The sequence below is a fragment of the Epinephelus lanceolatus genome, chromosome 12, assembly GCF_041903045.1.
Source record: "Epinephelus lanceolatus isolate andai-2023 chromosome 12, ASM4190304v1, whole genome shotgun sequence".
Lineage (NCBI taxonomy): Eukaryota > Metazoa > Chordata > Actinopteri > Perciformes > Serranidae > Epinephelus > Epinephelus lanceolatus.
The window spans coordinates 2138113-2156663 of record NC_135745.1 but is presented as its reverse complement, the minus strand read 5'-3'; the positions used below and the strand labels follow the sequence as shown (position 1 = coordinate 2156663).

Here is an 18551-nt window from a genome sequence, read left to right as displayed (position 1 = left end):
TGAGGTGTGAGGTGAGACCTCCTGTGGAGATGGGTGCCACTTCGCTCTCTTTGTCTTCAAACAAAGAGAGCGAAGTGCAGAGGAAAAAGCCTTGAAATCAGTGATGATTTTACCAAATGATAAATCATCTGTGGTCCTGTGAATCCCAACACCGTAGTTTAGCTCTAAAGTTCAGTGTTATAACACAAATATATAATTTACCATGGTCTAAACGCGAGGACTTAAATCATCTAGCCTTTGGGTTTAGCGTCATCCACCCAAAGGTTGTAATTTTCTGCAGTTATTAATGCTCACACACAAATAAGAAGTACAAAAGTAAAACACACATGATCGATCCTCCAGTGGACAGCCTGCTCAAAATATGCAAATATGATAAAACTTACGGGGGCTATCGGGCAAATTTGTTTTCACTATTGCCATTAAAATCGCCAAGGTTTGTCTGTTTATATAACTTGTTTAAAGGAACAATGATTTGATTAGGTCTCACACGGACACACCATATATGTAGGAGAAATACCTTTTTGAGAATATTTGCACTCGTAATAAGATTTTGGGGCACCACCCTCCTAATGAAGGAAGCAACTAATCAAATTAATAACTCCGTAAACGAATTATTAGTCAGCACGCTTATCAATAATGAATCAATCTCAATATCTGGGTTATAAATCCTCTATACAGGGATCTCAGCTCCTGTCCAAAAGATACACACACAACGACTTGGCAATAAATAAAGATTTCTTTAAGCTAAATATGTAACTGAATAAATGAATAGCAAATGATAATTACATGACACAAGACAAAATCAACAGTATATAAATGGAAAGAAATGAGAGGTAACTCTGTGAGTTATTTAGTTTGGTGATAGTGGGACAGAGTATGTTAAGATATATATAAATTGGGAATGCAGGGATGTGCAAAACCATTCACCTAATGAAACCTAAATTAAAATCAGGATACTTAACTAAGCGTCATACTCAACCTCACTCTTCACCGCACAGCGGCTTACTCAAGTTATGGAAGTTCTTTGTCTACTTTTTAGCAGCAGGAATCAAAGGCGAAGCTCCTCATGGGGCCCCAGACTGTTGCTTCGCAGCTCCCAGACTTTACAGCAGAATGAAGCCAGCTGTCACACAGCAGTGTGGGAGCGGTTGAGTCTGTGGTGTCCTGCAGGTGGCCATTTGTGGTCGTTTCCTTTGCGCTGCAGAGAGTCTTTGGGTTTGGCACAAGAACCACGGTGATGAGTGGCTGGCAGCCGCTGGTTCCGATGAATCTGGGGCGAAGAGGTCGGTCGGCAGGTGCTGGTCTACTTCGTTATGATTGCTCGCTTATTATAATGGTGAAAACAATATCGGTGGCAGTTCGATATTGTTGTCAAAGTTATTATTAATGTGCAAAAATGTCGAAAACACTGGAGATAAAAGAAAACTGGATAAGCAAAATTTACAAGTTTAAAATAACTTTGATTGTGAGCACAAAAGAGTTATGCAGGAACCAAACATAACTGGTTATAAACATAAGGCGCAACAAAAGAGTAACGAGAAAACAAGAGAGCAGGAGAATACAAGAAGCGGGAATACAAGAAGCAAGAGAGCAAGCTGTGCCGAGCGCACTCGTATTTCTCTGATCAAAGTGGGCGGATTTGATAAGGTGGCCTCTCTAGTTGTAAAATAGTCTTATGTTATTTTGGAGGAAACTTAATGCTTTTCTTATATGAGGTCGTATACTCTGATATGGACACATACTCGTGATGGACACATACTCTTAACATCCAATTAAAAATATTAAAAAGTTAAAAATACAAATTAACATTAAATCAAAATACAATTATTATGCCGCGTATATAAGCAGAGTACCGTATAAACTAGGCTACTTCATATACACGCACTCTAGACTAACCTATAGTTGCAATATATAATGAAAAACAAAATGAAGAAGCACATATTCATGCAAACAAGTTGATTAATGAATCCCAATTATATCTTAATTCTAACTATGTGGACTTCCTTACAGGAACTCTTCTTAACTCCGCCACAAGATGGCAGTATGGCTCCATATTAGATGAGGGGTTAACAGTTGAAATTGAAATTGAATTTTGCAACTTATCAATCTTTTGTTTTACAGGGTTAAAGCAAAGTATCATTCAGATCGAAGACATGAATTGTACACATGCACAAGTTTAGAATATAGGAAAGCAACCAACAAAAAGGAAACAAATGTATAATCTCACTTTTAACAGACATTTCAATTTTGTCACACAGAAACATTTGGTAAGAGAGGGGAGGGCGTGATCCCCGGGGTGACAGGAGGGGACAGGATGTGGCTGAGAAAAGAAGCATTGTCTTAAGATCCTGGCAGGGCTGTTAATCAAGGCACGTTGCCTCAGGGCGGGAGACCCTTTTACAAGTTAATGACTTAAAATTACTTAAAAAGTATTTGCAGCATTTGTACCTGCAATGAACCCTTTACCCCCCCTTTTGGCACCCGGATGTATGGAGGACGCATCCCTCCTGACCGGAGTAAGCTCGGGGGCAGGGTAATAAACATTTGACCCTCGCTTGTGGTTGTGGCCCTCTCACTGTCTATTTACTTGTAGTCCAGAATCTGGAGAGTTTAGGAAGGCTGTATGCTCCTACACCAGACACAAAACAAATGTGTCACATGACCCTTGTCTGACAGGAATTTTACGTTGTTCTGTCATTATGTTAGTTTAACATAGCTGTTGTTTCGGTATTTAATTCTATGTCATATGAACATAAAAACACTGAGTACACATTTTACAACTTTTTTTTTAAAAAAAATTCATTGAACTATAAAAATATTCTGTGACAAGCTTAGGTTTCTCAATTGCAAGAATAAGAAATGAACTCTGAACTAGGAAGTGCTCTTTATTTCATCTCACCACAACTTTATGTTAGATATTGTAATATTTACACGGACTGGAGGTCATTAACTATGTGTGTGTATTAAACACATTGTACTGTAATATTCTGATCTAATAAAGGTTAGATCTAGAGTCTGCTGTATCTATTCCTCTATATGGAAGGCTAAATAGCATAATGACCACCCTTTTCACCCCACCTCCTCCAGGAGTGATCAGGACAGCTCTAGCCAACATGGACCGCGAGGTAAAATCAGAGTATCAGGTTCTTCTCCAGGCAAAGGACATGGGAGGTCAGCTGGGAGGGCTGGCCTCCACCACCACCATCAACATCACCCTCAGTGACGTCAATGACAACCCACCACGTTTCACTAAGAGTAAGAAAGTCTTAACAACAATGTCTGAATGGTTGATTGTTTGGATTGGTGAATGAGTCTTTGATTGGTTTGTCTGTAACGATCAATGACCAAAATCAATCTACATGTTCTTTCTCTAATTGCACTTAATTGCTTTTCACTTTGTCCCCCTTCTCTCTCTTTCCCTCAGGTATTTTCCATCTGCGGGTGCCAGAGTCGGCGTCAGTTGGGTCAGCAGTGGGTCAGATTCAAGCCCACGATCTGGATGCTGGCAGCAATGCAGAGGTGGATTTTGCCATTGTTCCAGGAGATGAGGGCAACATGTTTGACATCTTCTCTACCAGCGAAAGTCAAGAGGGAGTTGTCATCTTGAAAAAGGTACATTCACTCATCATTAGCTGCACATTAGCTCATTTTTACACACATACATATACTGTACTCCAGCTTGATATGCATAATGATCAGTTTGGTTATTCATTCTCAAATATGGCCAGGACTCAAATAATATCTGGGAGTTTGGCCAGTCTGAACCAACTAAGGATCATGATAGCTAACATGGGCAGTCTGAGGTGGAATCTGTAACATCATGCGTAAATTCAGCATTATGTCAGTTTCCATATCACTAATTCCATCTGGACAACAACAGCAATTACAGCAATTTTTACATTCGATCTTGATCTCAGTCCTGAGACTAAAAGTCCATGTTTAATACAGTCAAATTTAGTCAACCTTGTCCTTTTCATTTTTAGTTCAACCCTAGTTTTAGTCAAGTTTTTAGTCAAGCCCGAAGTTGAGCCTTTAGAGCAAACCTCAGCAAACTGCTGTAAGATAAGAAATCATTTAATTGATTTGGTCTGATCTGATAAATTAAGCAATACAACCAGATATGGAACATACTGTCTTTACAACAGATACCCATTGATTTAGTTATGTTTATAACAGTTTCTATCTTCCGTTTAAATACATTTAGAATGAAAACACTTTTTCTAGACTTCTATATACTCCGAAAATACTTTTTTAGAGCCCGAGTGATGACAGCAAGTCTTCCGCGGAGGACCTATTAAAATCACGCTGTTTATTATTATTTATTAGGGCCTGAGCGACGACTGCAAGTTGTCCGGAGGACCTTATTGAAATCGTGCTGTTTATTATTAGGGCCCGAGCAACGACTGCAAGTAGTCCGCGGAGGACCCTATTGAAATGGCGCTGTTTATTAGGGGTCCAAGCCCGTGGGGCCTGGGGAACGAGTATGCAAGCAGATGCGTTTCCCAAGATGAGTGGTGCTGGGAACCCTATTGTTTTTGTTCAGATTTTTTATTATCACTATTAGGGGTCCAAGCCCGCGGGACCTGGGGAGCAGACGCATTTCCCACGACCAGCGGTGCTGGGAACCCCATTGTTTTTGTTCAGATTTTTGTTATTATGAGGGCCCGAGCACCTACCGGTGCAAGGACCCTATTGAAATGCAGGGATTTTTTATTAGTATTATTATTATTATTATTATTAGGGCCCGAACACTGACCGAAGGCTGGGCGAAGGCCCACTTGAAACTGCTCCGTTTATTATTATTTGGGCCCGAGCACCTAGCAGTGCAAGGACCCTATTGAAATTCAAGGATTTATTATTATTATTAGGGCCCAAGCACCGACCGAAGGCCGGACGAAGGCCCTATTGAAAGTGCTGCGTTGATTATTAGGGCCCGAGCACCGAGCGGTGCTAGGACCCTATTGAAATGCAAGGATTTTTTATTAGGGCCCGAGCACTGACCGAAGGCCGGGCGAAGGCCCTCTTGAAACAGAAGGAATTATTATTAGGGCCCGAGCACCTGGCGGTGCCTCTTGGAGGCATGCTCTAAACCCAACAGGAAGTCAGCCATTTTGGATTTACTGTGGAATTTTGGTGCATTTTTGGCCATTTCCAGGGTCCTAAATGAATGAACTAGTCCTAGAGATTTCATCCAATCGACTTCAAATCTTGGTCTGTCCCATCCCAAGACCTTGAAGATGAAAAGTTATCAAAAGCTTGAGTTTTCGTCAATGCGTGTGACCGTGGGATGGCGTCAAAGTTAGGGGTCTCGCCACTAAACAGGAAGTAGTTTATAACTCCAGCATACATGGTCCGATTTGCCCAAACTTCACAGGATTGATGAAAGTCCCGCCCTGAACACATCTACATGTCAGTATTTAGAAATATATAAAACCCCCCCTACTGGCAACAGGAAATGTCATGTTTTAGACTTTAATGTACATCTCCTACAGAAATGACCAGATCCACCTCAAACTTGGTCAAAATAGCCAAAAGATGTTGATGACGCTTTATTGTGGAAACTGTGTGTTTTCGTCGAAGGGCGTGGCCATGGTGTGGCGGCGAACTTTGATGTTTCGCCGTGATGATAAACGTTGCTGTAACTTGACTCCATGTGGACATATCTTGCCAAAACTTCACACATATGATGACAGTCTAGCCCTGAACACATCTACAGAGGAATTTTGAATCACCGCCATAGCGCCATCTACTGGCAACAGAAAGTTACTTTATACATTCTTTGATGTCCCGCTTCTAGCAGGTTAATCAGACTCACCTCAAACTTGCTGATCTAAGTCCTTAGATCTTGATGATACTTAAAAATTAAGCTTTTGAGTCTTCATCAAACGCTGTCACTGTGGTGCTGCCTTGTTCACCATTAAACACGATGTTGTTTTGAAGGGACAAGGGATGCTTGAAAACTCACCAAACGTGGCAGACACATTACAGGTCACAAGTCCTGTTGTCTGATGTGATTTTTGTGCTTTGATGCACCAAGATGGCTCAACAGCGCCCCCTAGAATATTTCAATTAAGCAGCCCCCAAAGCTGGTTGGACCTGCATGTATGAAACTTGGTGGGCACCTGTAACACTATCACGTACAAAAAAGCCTCTTGGAGCCATGCTCCAAACCCAACAGGAAGTCCGCCATTTTGAATTTACTTGTGCCACTTTTGTGCCTTTTTGCCCATTTCCAGGGCTTGTAAATTAACGAACTTGTTAATCAGATTAGCCTCATTTGGAGTGTGTTTGACTACTTCAGAGTGCCACAGGTAGTTGTTAACTCAGTGAAAGCATATTTTCAGGATATTAGGTTGTGTCTAAGTACAACAGGTTTCACAACAGGTTGGCAGAGGCTAGAAATAGGCATCATGGCAGGGTGTACAATTTCTCCATTAGCATTTACTATGGCAATGGAAGCAATCATCAGGGCTTCTAAGTGGGTGGTAGGTGGAGAGAGACGGCAGAATGGGTTTCATTTTCCACCAGTTAGGGCTTACATGGATGACATGACACTGGTGACCACAACAATGCCATGTACAAAGAGGCTACTAGAGAAGGTAAATAAGAACCTCAAGTGGGCTAGCATGAAGATCAAGCCTAGTAAATCTAGAAGCATCTCGATACGTAGAGGGAAGTTAAGTGATAGGAAGTTTGTCATAGATGATGAGGAAATCCCAACAATTAGGGAAAAGTCAGTAAAGAGCTTAGGTAGGTGGTACAATGTGGAGTTGAATGATGAGGAACAGGTGGTGAAATTTAGGAAAGATGTGGCAGAAGGATTGGATAGAATAGATAAATCCAAACTTCAGGAAAGTTGACGTTGTGGTGTTTGCAATTTGGGCTATATCCTAGGTTAATGTGGCCATTGTCAATTTATGAAATTCCAATATCCATAGTGGAGAGAATTGAATGGTCGGTTAGCTCCTATATTAGGAAGTGGTTGGGTGCTCCTAAGTGCCTAAGTAGTGTTGCATTGTATGGAAAAGGGATACTTCAGCTGCCAATATCTAGTTTAACAGAGGAATTTAGAAGTACCAAGGTCAGGACAGAGCTCTTGTTATCTGGCAGTAAGGACGTGGTAGTTAGGAGTGTGGTTCCAAATCCAACCAAGGGGAGGAAGTGGAACCCAAGATCGGCAGTTCAGGAGGCAGAGGCAGCTCTTAGGCATGCAGAGATTGTAGGTAATGTTCAGTTTGGCCGGGGAGGCCTGGGGCTTGGCTCAGGCAAACCGGTATGGAATAAAGCAGGTCTCAAAGATAAAAGAAAGCTGGTTGTAGAACAGATACGTAGACAGGAAGAGATGCTAAGGGGTGCAAAGGTAGTGGCCCAGGCTAAACAGGGACAGTGGTTGAATTGGGAAAGTGTAGAGAAGAGGAAGCTTAGTTGGAGGGACCTGTGGAGTATGGAGGAGACTCGTATTAGATTCCTGGTAGGGGCTACATACGATGTGTTACCAACCCCCCAGAACCTAAAACTGTGGGTAAATGAGGACCCATCATGCCCATTGTGTTCACGTACCGCAACCTTAAAGCATATTTTGTCAGGCTGTAAAGTTAGCTTGTCACAAGGCCGATATACATGGCGACGTAACCAGGTGTTGAAATGTTTAGCTGCAGGCATCGAAGGGAAACGAAGACAGGTGAATTCAGAAGGTGTTAAGGATAGGAGTTTAGTAATTCAGTTTGTCTGTGAGAGAGAGAAACACAGAAGAGATAAGTTAGTGAGGAGGCAAGGGTGTGGCCACCTAGAAGGTGCTTGTGATTGGGAAATGCAAGTAGATTTAGGGGGAAAGCTTGTTGTTCCCCAGGAAATAGTTTGTACCAGGCAGAGGCCTGACTTAGTGTTGTGATCAGTGAGTCAACGGATAGTTTATTTCATTGAGCTGACAGTTCCTTGGGAAGACTCAGTGGAAGAAGCCTATGAAAGAAAAAAGCTTAGATATGCAGACTTAGGAGCAGAAGCTGAGCAGCGAGGATGGAAGACTAGGATTTGTCCATTGGAAGTGGGGTGTGGGGGATTCATAGCAAGATCAGCTGTCTCGCTCCTGGGGGAACTCAACGTGCGGGGACAGAGTTTGAGGAAGACAGTGAGGGAAATGTCAGATGAAGCAATTAAATGTAGCCAGTTTATCTATAAGAGAAGAAATAATGTCAGTTGGGGGCCAGCAGGGGGAACTACTAAACAGGGCACATAACTCCTTGAGATCAGGTGGAGAGATCCACTTCCTCTCAGGAGGAAATCCAGGAAGAGGAAGTATTTAAGTGTGGGAGTGGCCTATTTGAATCCATTTTGTTTGAGGCCATGCGGCAAGGTGAGTGTGCTTGCTGATCCTGTAAGTTTATTTAGCTCCTTTAACTTTAGCTTATATTGTAGTTATGCTATGTAGCGTGTGAAATAGAGTATGGTGAATGTGCTAGGAAAAGTAGTATCAGCCCTGCTTCTACCTAGAGCTCGCGTGTACGGAGCCTGGGTTTGGTTGAAGGTGGCAGTGCTGTTTGGGCTGAGAAAGCCATGCGTAAGTAAGGTAAAGGAGGTTATTGGGTGGGTGCAGGGAGGGGAGTAGTGAGACCTGGCATTAGGGGAGTGTCTCTGGGACGCTGGAGATCACTGTCTAGCCTCCTGGAGGTGTCGTGGGACCAACTAGACGAAACACTGGTGAAAGGAGGTTCCCACCCGATTCAGATTCAGATTCAGAATACTTTATTAATCCCCGGGGGGAAATTGTTTTTGTTCCAATGCTCCGTGCAAAGTAGAAATAGAAATACAGCATGAATGGAAACAAGAGATAAAGATGAAGATATAAATAAGATACTAAAATAGACAATGAAATAAATATTAAAGTAGACATTAAAATAAAATAAAATAAAATATTAAAGTAGACATTAAAATAAAATAAAATAAAATATTAAAGTAGACAATAAAATAAAATAAATAATAAAATAGTAAAGTAGACAATCTGAAATATATACAATGAAATGGTTGTAGTGTTATAGATGAAATAAAAATGAGTAATTATATTGTGTGTTTTGTTTTATAAAAAGCCAAATGAGTCCGATCATCAGAGGGAGGAGTTGTACAGTTTAATGGCCACAGGTAAGAATGACTTCCTGTGGCGCTCAGTGGTGCATTTAGGAGCAATCAGTCTCTGGCTGATGGTGCTCCTCTGTTCGACCAGGGCGTTGTGGAGAGGGTGAGAGCCATGCTGAAGTATCGCTCGCACCTTTGACAGCATCCTCCTGTCTGACACTGCTGTCAAAGGGTCCAGCTCCACCCCCACAATGTCACTGGCCTTTCTGATCAGCTTGTTGAGTTTGTTGGCATCGGCTACTCTCAGTCTGCTGTCCCAGCACATCACAGCAAACAGAATAGCACTGGCCACCACAGACTCATAAAACATCCTCAGCATAGTCCGGCAGATGTTAAAGGAGCGGAGCCTCCTCAGAAAATAGAGGCGGCTCTGTCCCTTATTGTAAAGGACTTCAGTGTTCTTAGTCCAGTCCAGTTTGTTGTCGATGAACACACCCAGATACTTGTAGTGTTCTGCGATGTCCACGTTATGCCCCAGGATGGAAACTGGGGTCACTGGTGTCCTCGTTCTCCTTAGATCCACCACCAGCTCTTTTGTCTTTGTTGTGTTGAGCTGCAGGTGGTTCAGCTCACACCATGAGACAAAGTTATTCACCACAGCCCTGTATTCAGCCTCCTCACCCTTGCTGATACATCCAACTATAGCAGAGTCATCAGAAAACTTCTGAAGATGACAAGACTCTGTCTGGTAGCTGAAGTCCATGGTGTAAAGGGTGAAGAGGAAAGGAGAGAAGACAGTACCTTGTGGGGCCCCGGTATTGCTGACCACTGTGTCTGACACACAGTGCCGCAAGCGCACGTACTGTGGTCGGCCAGTGAGGTAATCCACAATCCAGGACACAAGGGGGGGATTCACCAGCATCACCGTCAGCTTGTCACCCAGTAGAGCAGGCCTGATGGTATTGAAAGCACTGGAGAAGTCAAAGAACGTTACCCTTACAGTGCTCCCCGGCTTGTCCAGGTGGGCGTAGACATGGTTCAGCAGGTAAATGAGGGCATCCTCAACTACAATCCGGGGCTGGTAGGCGAACTGGAGGGGATCCAGGTGCAGCCTGACCATAGGCCTAAGCTGCTCCAGGACAAGTCTCTCCAGGGTCTTCATGATATGTGACGTCGGTAGTCCGAGAGACCGCTGGGCTGCGGCGTCTTTGGCACTGGAACGAGGCAGGACGTCTTCCATATCACAGGGACCCTCTGGAGGCACAGGCTCATGTTGAAGACACGATGAAGCACTCCACAGAGCTGTTCGGCGCAGGCTCTGAGAACCCGTGGGCTGACACCATCAGGGCCTGCAGCCTTACCAGCGGGGAGTTTGCTCAGCTGTCTCCTAACATGTAGAGGTGTAAAGAGTGCAGGTTGAGGAGGGGGAGAGTTGGAGTCCAAAGTGAGTGGAGGGCAGGTAGCATGGGAGCCAGAGGAGGTGTGAGGGGTGGGGGATGGGTGTGAGGGGCTCACCAAGTTGGATGAGGTGCTATCAGGAGGAAGAGGGGGGGTCAGAAGTGGTGGTGGCTGGAGACAGTCAGCAGGAGAGCCAACAGGGGCCGGGGCAGCAGTGTCAAACCTATTAAAGAACAGATTTAACTCATTGGCCCTAGCCACACTACCATCAGCTCCACTGCTAGTTGGTCTGTAACCGGTGATGGTCCTCATACCACTCCAGACCTCCCTCATGTTATTCTGCTGGAGTTTCCTCTCCAGCTTCCTCCTGTAGCCGTCCTTAGCCTCATTGATCTTTGCACTCAGCTCCCTCTGAATGTCCCTCAGCTCCTCCCTGTTGCCACCTCTGAAAGCCCTTTTCTTCAGGTTGAGTAAGGCTTTGATGTCCTTTGTTACCCAAGGCTTGTTGTTTGGGTAACAACGCACATTCCTTGCTGGGACAATGCCGTCCACACAGAAATTAATGTAGTCTGTAATGCACTCAGTAAGCCCATCATTGTCCTCTCCATGTGGCTCACAGAGTACATTCCAGTCAGTCACCTCAAAACAGCCCTGCAGTGCCTCATAGCAGTCCTCTGACCATGTCCTCACTGTCTTTGTGGTCACAGGCAGCCTCTTCACTAGAGGCACATAGCAGGGGGTGAGAAGCACCAAGTTGTGATCTGATCTACCCAGCGGGGGAAGGGACGTGGAGGTGTATGCGTCCTTTACATTAGCATACAGCAGGTCCAGGCTCTTCTCCTCTCTGGTTTTACAGGTCACATATTGGGTGAATTTCGGGAGTGTGTTTTTAATAGAGACATGGTTGAAGTCACCCGAGATTATAATGAAAGCACTCGGGTGTGCAGTCTGTAGTCCGGCTATTGTAGAGTGGATGACGTCACATGCCGACGTCGGGTTAGCAGACGGGGAAATATACGCAGCCACTACAATAGCATGTGAGAATTCACGGGGTAAATAGTAAGGACGGAGGCCCACAGCTAACAGTTCAATATCCGGGCTGCAGATGTGGTCTTTGACTGTGATGTGACCAGGATTGCACCACCTGTTGTTCACGTAAACAGCAAGCCCACCTCCTTTACGCTTACCGCTCTTAGTGCAGTCCCTGTCAGCCCGGACAGTGTGGAAACCCACGGTGGAAACATTGTGGTCAGGAACATCCGTGTGTAGCCATGACTCCGAGAAAATCATCAGACTACACTCCCGGTATTCCTGGTGACTCCGGGTTAGCGCTGTAAGCTCGTCCATCTTATTCCCCAGTGATCTCACGTTGCCCATGATGATAGATGGGAGACACGGCTTGTATGTCTTCGGTGTCTCCGGTGTTAAGTCTCCGGTGTTTCGCTCCTTTCCGCCGCTGTAGCGATCTTTTCCCTCTGCATCCCCGGTGTGTTTTCCTCCAAAGTTCAGCAGGGATATCCTCCCTCACCGTAGCCAAGCATGATTAGAGAGGATGTAGCTTAATAAATAACTTAAGTAAAAACAGAACAAGTAAGATAAAGAAGAGAGGAAAAAGTAGAAAACAAAGTTAAAGTAAGCAGGAGCGACTGGAACAGGCTACATACACTGTGGCATGCTAGTTATCACTGCCCATTGGTTTGTATAGTTAAGCCTTGCCATATTAGCTTATCATAGGGCTTTGGTTTTTCACTGAGTGTTGATCCTTTCTCTAGAGCACAAACTTCTTGTATTTATTTGAACTCAGATTGGCTCCAAACCTGGTGTATGTAAGTGTGACTATGTTGTGACCAAAAGTTATCACAGGATTTGCCCAATGTTGAATGATGTGCCTGCTGCCAAGCGTTGAATCTTGAGGTCTCGCCATGAAAAACGAAATTGCTGTAGCTCTGGCATAAATGGTCCAATCTCCACCAAACTTCACATGATTCATATTAGTCCCGCCCTGAAGACATTAACATAACCATATTTCCTGATACTCATAGTGCCACCTAGTGGTGACAGGAAGTAGGTCTCCTCAAACACTTATCTTTCGATTTATCTGAAAGTCACATGCTGTGGTGTATATTTGATATACAGAAACATAATGTATAATTAGTGCGCTCTCCAACTCCCTCTAGTGGAAAGAGGAAGTGATACAAAATGTGACATGTCATTCCAGCACTGTATCAAGGATATGCACTCCTGCATTCGATATCTAACTTTGACATTGCTGCTTGCAGCTTTAATTAGGGCGCGAGCAGGTCTCGACCTGCGAGGTCCCTATTGTTTTCGAATGATTATTTATTAAGGCCCGAGCGACGACGAAGTCGTCTGAGGACCCTATTGAAATTGCACTGATTATTATTATTATTGGGGCCCGAGCGACGACGATGTCGTCCGAGGACCCTATTGAAATTGCGCTGTTTATTATTAGGGCCCTAGCGACGGTGGTGACCAGGTGCTCGTAGCACCACCTGATGGATGAACGAAACATTGCTTTTTTTTCGCTCCTGCCAGGTTTTTTCTCCCTTCTCGCTTCGCGCCACAGCCCCCACATGCCTCAGGCCCCCGCGGTTGCATGGGGGAGCGAGGGCCCAATCACAGCTGCTTGCAGTTTTAATTATTATTAGGGCCCGAGCGACGACGAAGTCATCCGAGGACCCTATTGAAATCGCGTTGTTTATTAGAGCCCGAGCGACGATGAAGTCATCCACGGAGGACCCTACTGAAATTGCGTTGTTTATTATTTTTAGGGCCCGGGCGACGACGAAGTCGTCCGAGGACCCTATTGAAATCACGCTGTTTATTATTATTATTATTATTATTGTTATTATTATTCCGACATTTCGTGTCCCAATTTCGCTCCTTTCCCAAATTTCAAAATGCTTCTAACTTTCCACATTCGTCTGGCCACATCCAAAATTTGATATTTTTGGGTGGTTGCACATGGTCGACGCGAAATGCCAAAATAGCGCCCCCTACAAATTTTCAAAATACCCTCCCCATTGGGGTTAGTTTATCGTAGGCAAACGAAATTTGGTACGCACGTGTATCATACCGAGACGCACAAAAAAGTCTGTTGACATCATGGTAAAATCCCAACAGGAAGTCGGCCATTTTGTTTTCAATTTTTTCATTACGGCGACTTCCAAAACTTAAATTTGAACGCACTCCTCCTAGGGATTTCGTCCGATCGGCTTGAAATTGGCTACAGATCATCCAGAGACCATGCTGATCAAAAGTTGTGCTCTGCATGTCTGTAGGTCAAGGGGCGTGGCTGCTAGGGCGTGACAAATTTTGGCGATTTTTCAGTTTCTCGCCATCGAATTTGGAACGACCCTCACGCCCACATACTTGATCTCAGCAGCTTCAAACTTGCTGGACATAATGATGGCTCCGCCCTAAATTTCCCAATATGTTAATATCCCACCTTCCTCATAGCGCCCCCTGGTGGTAACAGGAAGTGACCAGTTTTTATGTTAATATGTACTAATGCCACAAACTTGACCGCATCAGCTTCATTACTCTTCTGATGCATGCAGAACAAGTTGGTGAAGCTACCTTATGAATGCTGTGAAGCTACGTTTAATGGTGTCCATGTGGCGGCGTGGCGACTATCGATCCCTCGCCACTAAATACGTTTGGCATTTTGATGGCTTCAGCAACCTCATCTCCTCATGAAAATTGATACACAGGTCAAGAATGGCAAGCTCTTGCATCTGATAGGGGCGTCGCCCATGGGGGGGACAAAATGCGTCTATAGCGCCCCCTTGAAATTTTCAAAAAAAACCTACCCATCGGTTTGTTTTAGAGTAGGAACATGAAAATTGGTACACATGTGTATGTTGTCCAGATGCACATAAAAGTCTCTGGCACTAATGGTCTACTCCAAACAGGAAGTCGGCCATTTTGATTTTGACTTGTCATTTTGGTGTGATTTCCACGTTGTATTTTAACGAACTAGTCCTAGGGATTTCATCCAATCGACTTCAGTTTTTTTACAGATCATCCAGAGACCATGCTGATCAAAAGTTGTGCTCTGCATGTCTGTAGGTCAAAACGTGTGGCTCTTATGGTATTGCCATTTTTGATTCCTCACCATGCATATTCAAGCAGCTCTCTCTCCCACATAATTCATCCAAACTGCTTCAAAATTTCTGTACATGATAAGAGCCCAGCCCTCAATGTCTCCCTATGCTAGTAGGCAATTTTGCTCATGGCGACCCCTTGTGGAAACAGGAAATGCCATCTTTTACATTGACAAACACCAACCTCAAGCTCCTGACCTGATCAACTACATTTTGTGGCGACATAATGATCAAGTTGATGAATCTCCACAGTGACACATGTGTCCTGTCATGTTGCAGGCTGCCGCGGCAGCGGTGGCAACTTTTCCTCCTTCGCCATGGAACATCAACTTGGTATAAATCCTTCATGCATTGTTCGATTTGCCTGAAATTTCACGTGTGATGAGGGTCCACCCTTGAACGCACCTGGCCACATCTGGTTACGCTCGTAGCGCCACCTGGTGGATTAACGAAACATTGTGTTTTTTTTCCTCCCTTTTCGTCTCGCCACAGCCACAGCCCCCATGTGCCTCAGGCCCTCACGGTTGCATGGGGGAGTGAGGGCCCGATCACAGCTGCTTGCCAGCTTTAATTATTATTATTATTATTGTTCTTGCGACATTTCGTGTCCCAATTTCGCCCCTTTCCCAAATTTCAAAATGCTTCTAACTTTCCACATTTGTCTGGCCACATCCGAAATTCGATATTTTTGGGCGGTTGCACATGGTCGATGCGAAATGCCGAAATAGCGCCCCCTACAAATTTTCAAAAACCCCTCCCCATTGGGTTCAGTTTGTCGCAGGCAAACGAAATTTGGTACACACATGTATCATACTATGACGCACAAAAAAGTCTATTAACGTCCTGGTAAAAGTCGGCCATTTTGTTTTGAATTTTTTTTGTCACGGCGATTTCCACAACTTAAATTTGAACAAACTCCTCCTTGGGATTTCATCTGATCAACTTCAAAGTTGGTACAGATCATCCTGAGAACATGCTGATCAAAAGTTATTAAAAGCTTTTCTCTAAGTGAAGGGGCGTGGCAGCTAGGTCGTGACAAATTTTGGCAGCTTTTCGTTTTTATTGCCATCGAATTTCAAACGGCTCTCCCGCCCACATACTTGATCTAGGCAGCTTCAAACTTGCTGGACTTGATGATGGCTCCGCCCCGATCGCCCCGATATGTTAATATCCCACCTCACTCATAGCGCCCCCCAGTGGTAACAGTAAGTGACCAGTTTTTACTTTAACATGTACTAATGCCACAAACTTGACCGCATGAACTTCATTCCACTTCTAATGCATGCAGAACAAGTTGGTGAAGCTACCTTATGAACGCTGTGAAGCTATGTCTAATGGTGTCCACGTGGTGGCGTGGCGACTATCGATCCCTCGCCACTAAATACGTTTGGCATTTTGATGGCTTCAGCAACCTCATCTCCTCATGAAAATTGATACACAGGTCAAGAATGGCGAGCTCTTACATCTGATAGGGGCGTCGCCCACGGGGGGGGGGACAAAATGCCTCAATAGCGCCTCCTTGAACTTTTCAAAAACCCCTCCCCATAGGGTTTTTTTTGGAGTTGGAACATGAAAATTGGTACACATGTGTATGTTGTCCAAACGCACATAAAAGTCTCTGGCACCAATGGTCTGCTCTAAACAGGAAGTCAGCCATTTTGATTTTGACTTGTCATTTTGGCGTGATTTCCACATGTTGTATTTTAACGAACTAGTCCTAGGGATTTCATCCAATCGACTTCAATTGTTTTACAGATCATCCAGATCAAAAGTTGTGCTCTGCATGTCTGTAGGTCAAAGGGCGTGGCTGCTATGGTGCTGCCATTTTTAATCCATCGCCATGCATATTCAAGCAGCTCTCTCTCCCACATAATTCATCCAAACTGCTTCAAAATTTCTGTACATGATAAGAGCCCCGCCTTCAACACCTCCACATGCTCATAGGCAATTTCGCTCATGGCAACCGCTTGTGGAAACAGGAAATGTCATATTTTACACTGACAAACACAACTTCAAGCTCCTGACCTGACCAACTACATTTTGTAGCCACATGACGATCAAGGTGATGAATCTCCACAGTGACACACATGTCCTGTCATGTTGCAGGTTGCCGCAGTGGCGACTTTTCCTCCTTCGCCACGGAACATCAACTTGGTATAAATCATTCATTGTCCAAATTTCAATGAGGGTCCACCCCTGAACGCACCTGGCTACATCTGGTTATGCTCGTAGCGCCACCTGATGGATGAACCAAACATTACGTTCATTCGCTCCTGCCAGGTTTCTTCTCCCTTCTCGCATTGCACCACAGCCCCCATGTGCCTCAGGCCCCCACTGTTGCATGGGGGAGCGAGGGCCCGATCACAGCCGCTTGCAGCTTTAATTCAGGCCCGAGCAGGTCACAGACCTTCGAGGTCCCTATTGTTTTTCTCGTGTTTATTTATTTATTTACTTTTGTTGTCTTCCGCCCATATGATTGCATTATTCATTGCCTGAACATACCCCAAAACTCACCAAACTTGGAATATAAGTCACACCTGGCGAAAAATTTTATAATCTATTGTCCTCATGAATTTGCACCACTAGGTGGCGCTATTATTAAGGAAAGTGCGTTTTGGCTCATAACTCCCATATACTTTTTCGCACATTGAAAAACCTTATATCCACGCATTCAGTGAATTGTGCTGAATCTTGTGTTATAGGCCACGTCCATTTCTGCCTGCAGTTCTTTTCCGTAAATTCGCAAAATGTCACAAACCTACTTTTTCAACCTCCTCCTAGGCAATTTCACCGATTTGCACGAAACTTTGCACCCAGCATCTGTGGAGTCTCCTGAAAAAAAAAATAATTAAAAGAATTTTGATATGCCAAACAATACTCAAGTTATTAAACAACAACTTCGTGCAGATTTCGTTGTAAACAGGAAGTGCTGCATATCTCCACATTGGTGTATCTGAATGACATGAAACTCAGTTTACTACTTCCCCATGAGGCCCTGAGGCTCTGTGCAAAATGTCAGGCGATGACCACCAGGTGGAGCTCTTTAAATTCAAGTAATTTATATCTCAACATCGGTTGGGCGGATTAACACGAAACTTGGTATAGTTATTGTCAATGCCCGCCTGAGTATATCTGATGAAGGACTTACCAATCCGCTACTAGGTGGCGCTCTGGTGGCCGTCTAATTTAATATTTGGCACTGTGCCAACACCATAACACTCATGGAAATAAAATTGATAGGGGTGGTATAGACTGGCCCCTGTAACTCACACACCAAAAATGACCAGCAGGTGGCGCTATTTTCAATGCAAAAACGTTTTTAGCTAATAACTCCCACATAATATGTTGCACATTGTTAAACCTTCTATTTACATGTTCTCTGAATTCAACTGAATTGTGTGGTGTAAGCCATGCCCACTTTCGCGGTAACTTTCCATTCGCTAAATCATGACAAATGAAAAACGTACTTTTTCGAGCTCCTCCTAGGCGATTTGACTGATTTGCACCAAACTTTGCATGAAGCATCTGTGGACCCTCCTGACAAAAAGTTATTAAAAGAATTTTGATTGTCCAAAAAACGCCCAAAATAACAACAAATTCCTGCACATTGTTTTCAAAACAGACAGTCTTTCATATCTTGACCAAATATAGTCTGATTACCACAATACTTTTGCTAATTGTGTTCCATGGCACGATGAGGGTTTGTGCAAAATTTGGTGCAAATCGGCCATTAGGTGGCGTTCTGGTGGCAGTCTAATTAGTGTGAATGGAAGTAAATTGGAAAATCCTCTTCTTATCCCTCATACTTTGAGCTAGAGACACTATGTCAACTTTTAAAAAGTCAGAAGACCTTGAACTATTGGCATGTATTCAGCTTCTACTTTTTGGAAAAATACATACGTGGGTTGGGTGCCTACCTGTATACTGGATATGTAAGTAAGAGATAACGTTTTTTTT

General features: G+C 44.0%; 1 protein-coding gene across 4 annotated transcripts in view; it reads left to right on the top strand.

The window, feature by feature from the left end:
• The window catches only part of LOC117271765 (cadherin-12-like), a 307819-nt gene that overhangs the window by 168140 nt on the left and 121128 nt on the right, over positions 1–18551 (top strand). For all 4 annotated transcript variants that reach the window (XM_078172868.1, XM_033650139.2, XM_078172867.1 and 1 more), the window contains 2 exons: positions 3088–3255; positions 3425–3612. In XM_078172868.1, coding sequence (XP_078028994.1) covers positions 3088–3255; positions 3425–3612 — 356 coding nt within the window. The remainder of the gene's footprint in view (positions 1–3087; positions 3256–3424; positions 3613–18551) is intronic.